The following is a 6,668-nucleotide window of genomic DNA, read 5'->3' on the forward strand; positions in this document are numbered from 1 at the left end:
CCATTTTCAGCGAGGAGATTTGATGTAGAGGGAAACGGGACGGGCCATTTACTGTATAAACACTTGGGGTCCCCGGTCAACAAAGTATATAGGGTTTAATTGGTTGAGACTTGCTAGACTGCCCTCCTATACGAACAAACAGAGACCTTTGTAATGTTTTTACTTTTTGTTCTGTAACTACACGGGGGCATTAAAGGACTGTAAGCACTGTTATTACAGTTTGTATTCAAGAAATAATTCGTAAATGTGTTTGTCTACGTTAGCTAAAGCTCACTGCATCGTTAAAAGCATCTTCAAGCTATCCAGATTTGACTTCAAATGGGACGCACTAGCTGTCAAATATTTGGGGGTTTGGATTCCAAAAGATATATCTAAAATATATGACAAGAACTATGGTCCTGGTGTTAGGTCAATCAAAGCAGATCTTGACAGATGGTCCCTGTTGCCACTAGATATGTCGAATAGAATTGAAATCATCAAAATGAACGTTCTACCCCGCTACTTGTATCTGTTCCAATCACTACCTGTCCCAATCCCCTCTAAAGACTTCAATGAATGGAATAAGATGATCTCAAGATTTATTTGGAACAGTAAGAGACCCCGGGTCAAATATAAAACCCTACAATTACCCAAAGATAAAGGTGGATTCTCTCTTCCATGTATGGAGGATTATTTTACTGCGGCCCAATTAAGACCACTGATGTGCTGGTGCAACCCAGAATATTCGGCGAAATGGAAGAAACTGGAACTAAGTCAATTTGATATACCTGCTCAGTCTATACTAGGTGACAAACGTCAATGGGCCCTTCACCAGAACAAAGTAAATAGGTGGATTAAGGTGGCACTGGGGACATGGTTCAGGATCTGCAAAAAACTGCGTCTTGATAATCATATACAAATATTGAAATGGGTGACATTTGACTCAGAGTTTAAACCATCCAATATGGATAAGCGATATAGACAATGGGCGGAAAATGGCATAACAGCCTATTGTACATTATTCAGCAAAGGCATTTTTGCATCCTTCAGTCAAATGTCAGACACCTATAACCTTGGGAAAAATGACTTTTACAGATATCTCCAGGTCAGGGATTATGTCAATAAGGAAATTAAACTGGTAGAGGGTACAGAACCCAATCTGGTTCATTTATTTATGAATGCGTACAAAAATAAGGATAGTAAACACCTCATATCACAAACCTATAACAGATTACAAACCTCTAAAATCCACTCGACTACTAAAGTCAGACAGAAATGGGAGAAAGAATCGGGACTGGAGATATCTGAGGAGGATTGGAATGATATTTGGGAAGGTCAAACAAGGACAACTAACTCAAGGGCTTGGCGGGAATTCGCCTGGAAGAATACTATACGTTACTTTATCACCCCAAAATTGAAAAGCCATTTTCGGGGTTGTCAAGGACAGGGTCAATGTTGGAGGCATTGTGGTAAAGTGATGGCAGATCATTTCCACATTTTTTGGGACTGTCCTTTAATTCAACCCTTTTGGCAAGAGGTCATCAAAGAAATTAGAGACATTTTTGGAATAGAAATGGATTGTTCTTTTGTTACAGCTTATCTGGGGAAAATCCCTGCTGAACTCATGAGCCAGGACTTATATCTGTATAACATCATTTTGGTTGCCTGTAAGAAAGCCATCACCCGGAAATGGCTACAGGCCGCACCACCGACCAAGGAAGACTGGATTACAGTTGTCAATGAGATAGACTCTATGGAGAGTCTGACCTTCTCTCTTAGGCTGAGAGCGGAACAATATGCGAAAAAATGGAAGAAATGGACTTCTTACTGTTTGATGAGAAATGTAATTCATTGACTGATTGTTGTTAAAAATATATATATATATATATATATATATACTGTAATCCATAAATAGGTTAATCTTTGTATTATAACGCCCACCTCAACACAATTTTTTGTATGTTTTTTTTTTGTTTGTTTTTACTTTATTTATTTCTCTGTCTATGTGTCAATCTTATACTTGTTTATTTGACTGTTGAATGTTCTAACTGGAAAACAATAAAAAATAAGTTACAAAAAAAAAAGCATCTTCAAGCTAACATTCAAGGTTAAATAGGCTACAGCACGTTGTTGCTCTCAGGCAGAAACTTCCTATCTCCATATTTGAACTTTTTTATGTTTCTTTTTTTTGTGTGTACATTAATGCACTACTCCATCCTACTGCAGTCACACAAAAGAGCAAACATACCCATTCTACAAGCTCACAACGTTTCGTGTTGTGACATTACATTACATTACAGTCATTTAGCAGACGCTTTTATCCAAAGCGACAATAAGTGACACTTTGTGAGCTTGTAGAACAGCCATTTTTGGAAGAGAGAAAATAAAGTAAAATGTTAAGTGTATGTGTGAGTTTTATAAATATTGAACCAATACAAATTGTCAACAAGAGCTTGTGACTGAATAATGTACCGTTTTGGACATACAGGGCTTCCACCCGACACAGATGGATAGAAACCTATTTTTTTCAGGTGCATAAAAATGTGTCTGAATGGCTATTAGAATAGTGCAATAATAGGTTAAATAAAGATATAGCGTAGTGATTTTAGGTGAAGTATTGTACAGTGTTTTTCTACACAGTTTCAAAATGAATGGCGGTGAAAGACATTTAAAATTGACATCTATTTGGCTCACCCATCAAGTTTCTCAGTCTGAGCAAAGACACTTAACCACTAACAGCTCTCCATCACCTGCTCTTCTGCTCATCTGAGCAAGCCATCTGCTGTGTGAATGCAGAAAAGTAATTTCCCCACAGATGTGTGAACAGGGGTTAATCCAGCCAGGGGCCAAACAGACAGAAAAACTAAACATAGAGTCTGCATACTGCATCATGCTCCCAAAGTTACACTTTGATCTGAGATGCTCCCAGCATGATCCAGTGTGTGCTCTCTATATTTTGATATTAAATGTATTTTTTTCCCCCCTGGCCAGCATCTGGGATTTTATTATTTGGAACTTGTGCTTGTGAATTTTTGTGTTAAACACAGAAAAAAAACGACATGTCTTGATTCATCAGTGTCACTCGTATAGTATATGAAAAGTAACTACTGTAATACTGGCACTAAAATGCTCTCTTCCCCTCTGTCTTTCTCTTGTATGTTCAACACTGTAACGTTACTGTACTTTTAAGGAAAGGTAAAAAATAAGAACCTGTGTTCAATGGATCCAATGTAGTTATTTTTTTTTATCACTTTAAGTTTCCAAATGTTTCAAAAGTAGCAAAAATAGCAGTCTTACAAGCTCACGTGTCGCATCGCAATGCGTTGTGAGCTTGTAGATCGTCTATATCCACTACTTTTGCGCAGCACTCCTATACGATGAAAATGTATGAAAAACATTAAAATAAATATGGAGACACACGGTATAACACAATATTTTCCTCTGCTTTCTTCCTCCGTGAAGGATATCTGGCAGTACTTCCTCAATCTGACGGAAGCCAACGAGAAGGAGAGTCCAGACTGGAAGCTGGAATACATCATGACCGAAGCTTTTGGACTCTCAGACCTCAGACCAGAGAGTCTACTGCAGCTGGCGCTGAGCTTCAGGCGGCCACAGACCAAACGCTTCTTTGACACGTACTTCACTCACTTCATGGTGAGCTATGACAGCAGTGTGCTGTGTGAGGGAGACTGCAGGCTCACCCAGGTGTGTGCCGTGCTCTATCTGGACCAGGAGTCGTATGGCAAATGTGTCACAAAGGGACTAGAAAAGAGTTACGATTACGAATTACGATTTACAGTTTAGACCAGGGGTCTTCAACAGGGGGTCCGGGACCCTTAGGGGGTGTCCTTAGAGTTACTACAGGGGGTCCGCCAAATCTTTGGTGATTTTTACATTAACCACTTCAACCAAGCATCCCTATTCTGAGGAGAACTTTAGCCAAAAATAGCAGATCTACAAGCACACAACGCTTCGCGCTGCGAGGCGTTGTGCGCTTGTAGATCTGCTATTTTTGGCAAAGTGGTTTGATGTAGGGGGAAAAAAGAGCAGACTAAGTACAAAGTGAAAGGTCAGGTATAGTAAGTATTGTGTAAGTGCACGGTTAAATGTCTGGAAATGCACATTAACATGAATCCAACATGATAGTGCTGTGAAACACGTCTATGAAAGCTGCCTATGAAATCTATGAAAAAATAAATATTTTATACACTATATAATGGGGGTCCCTACTTAATCTCGCTCTCAGCCAAGCGGTCCTTGGCCTGAAAAGGTTGAAGACCCCTGGTTTAGACATTTAGCGGACGCTCTCAATAAGCTGTGAAGAATCGGATTAAGCAGAATAAGTATGAATCTAGTCAATGAACAATAAGTAGAGTGTAGAAAGAACAATAGGGCATAGCCGTGGCGGACATTTTCTGGTTCCATTGTTCCAGACGCCTCCTGGATGGCTTCATTCTAGGCTTAAATGAATTGATAGAATTTTTGGAAATCTGGGAAAAATGAATGGCCTCTGGAACGAGGAAACCAGAAAATGGCCGCCACTGCTTTGCCCTGTAGTGCCTCACACAAACTAAGCTACCAGGTATGAACCTAGCATCGGTCTAACTTGACACTTGACACTTGACTAACAGTAAAATGAACAATGTGTTGTCTTTTACTGCACTTTTTATTTTTGTACAATTAAAATGTAATCATGAAGTTGAATTGAGGTCCTGTGTTATTTGGATTATGATTAAACCGTATCCAACTGTATCTAAGATATGTTTCTTTCAGAGCACCCATCACCCACCCTATGCCATGGAATCTTTCACACCACCCATCTGGGCAGAGGCAATAGAGGCAGGGCTTAACATACGTTAACAATACCTACGCACGCACGCACGCACACGCACGCACACACACACGCGCGCGCGTGGCTCACTTACTGGAAAGCTGAGGAGCAAAGTTCACACAGGTGTGTGTGAGGTAGATTAGGAGAAGTAGGTGTGGTGTAGAAGGAAATAAGAGTAAATACACTATATTCACATTCCATTCGGGGGAACACACAGAGCCGAGGAGAAGAGGAGAAGGACCAACACATTCACTATAGGGTAAGTGTGTTTATACGACACACACACACACACACACACACACACACACACACACACACACACTCAATCACTTTCTAAAATAGAACAATCTCAAATAAAACCAAAATAGCTGATCTACAAGCTCACAATGCGTTGCATCGCGAAGCTTTGTGAGCTTGCACATCGGCTAGCTCTCGTGCTTTTGTGTGACATGATGAAGCAGGCAGGACATTCATTTGGGGGAAAAAAAAACTTAAAACATTGAAATATGGAGATACAAGGTCTCTGTCTGACAGCAATTATATACCAGAACAAATCCCTCTAGTCTGGTGTTCTAATATAATGGTTCTCAAAAGGGGTTCCAGGGGGCCCACAGCAAAATGACTTGGCATAGCATAAAATCAGTTTAACCCATTGAGACCTGAAGCCGATTCTACATGTCTCCTAAATCCCAACAGTTTTCTGAAAAATGTATGTTTCTATATCAGTGGTGCTCAATCTTTTTCATGTCAAGGACCCCCAAGTATTTGGCCGCGGACCCCCATCAAAATATTTTGTTCCAGGGACCCCCCAGAAGCAAAGATTTGAGTTAAAAACGTTCGCTTTAAAAATATATATATTCAATGATTTGCACACATTTTCACGAATTTTCAAAAATAGCAGATCTACAAGCTCGTAGCGCGGCACATTCCCACTAGGCCGAGGAAGAAATGCCACCCTTTTCACATTGGCCTGTTATAGCACCACCAGCAGGTCTAATTTAGCAAAACACATTTTTGGAACAAAATGCCTCAAATCATGAATGCAGTGTCTGATTGCCGTGAACGACCTAAGAATAAATGGCACCATTTTCACATTGGCCTATTATAGCGCCACCAGGAGGCCAGAATAACGTACCTGACCTGGCGGAGACCTGTGCTCCGAGGAGCACCTTTTCTAGTTTGTATATTTTTTTTGTCTGGGTTAAATAGGCACAAAGTAATAGGAAATGTTTGTGTACATGCCCAGGAATGGTTAGGTAAGGGAAGGAGGGGGAAAAAATGAAGGAATCAAAAAGAGACAACAAGATATCTACATATTTACACATGCTGTAGCATGTCCATTCAAACACTTATACATATATCATATATAACAATAACATTAAGCACAGAGCTCGTTGTGTATGGAAGAACGCACGTGTGCACCCGTGTTCAATATCAGAACATTACTCTGTTCACAAGGCGATAACCACCTCCTCTATGCTATCGCTTATCTTTGTGCCTATACGTCACAATACCTTAAAGGCACCTCAGCAATGTCTAGTGACTGATAGAGAACCCTACGTATTCTAGTCAGTGGTTCTCCAACTAGACCCCCAGGGGTCCCCGGATAACAGAGTTGAACATGAGCAAATCAGGGTGACTGTATTTCATCGCACGCACGCACGCACACACACACAAAGACACAGTTTAACAATTTATTTATGTCCACACACAGGGAAAGCATACAGGGACACACATAATTTAGGTGCAGCTAGAGGTTACATTCACAAACTCATGGATATATGTCCTCATGATACAACACACATGTCACTCAGCACTCCAAGTAGCGGTGGCTCCACACACACACACACACACACAC

At 40.5% G+C, this 6,668-nt stretch overlaps 1 protein-coding gene across 1 annotated transcript in view; it reads left to right on the plus strand.

Annotated features, from left to right (window-relative positions):
- smpdl3a (sphingomyelin phosphodiesterase acid like 3A) overlaps positions 1-4,731 on the plus strand; it is a 12,894-nt gene extending 8,163 nt beyond the window's left edge. Inside the window, exons 8-9 of the mRNA XM_084083238.1 lie at positions 3,442-3,777; positions 4,270-4,731. Of these exons, the coding sequence (XP_083939364.1) occupies positions 3,442-3,777; positions 4,270-4,293 (360 nt within the window). The 3' untranslated portion in view covers positions 4,294-4,731. The remainder of the gene's footprint in view (positions 1-3,441; positions 3,778-4,269) is intronic.
- The last annotated feature ends 1,937 nt before the right edge of the window (positions 4,732-6,668 follow it).

The sequence above is a fragment of the Gymnoscopelus microlampas genome (genome assembly GCF_963454915.1).
Source record: "Gymnoscopelus microlampas genome assembly, chromosome: 16".
NCBI classification, from domain to species: Eukaryota; Metazoa; Chordata; class Actinopteri; order Myctophiformes; family Myctophidae; genus Gymnoscopelus; species Gymnoscopelus microlampas.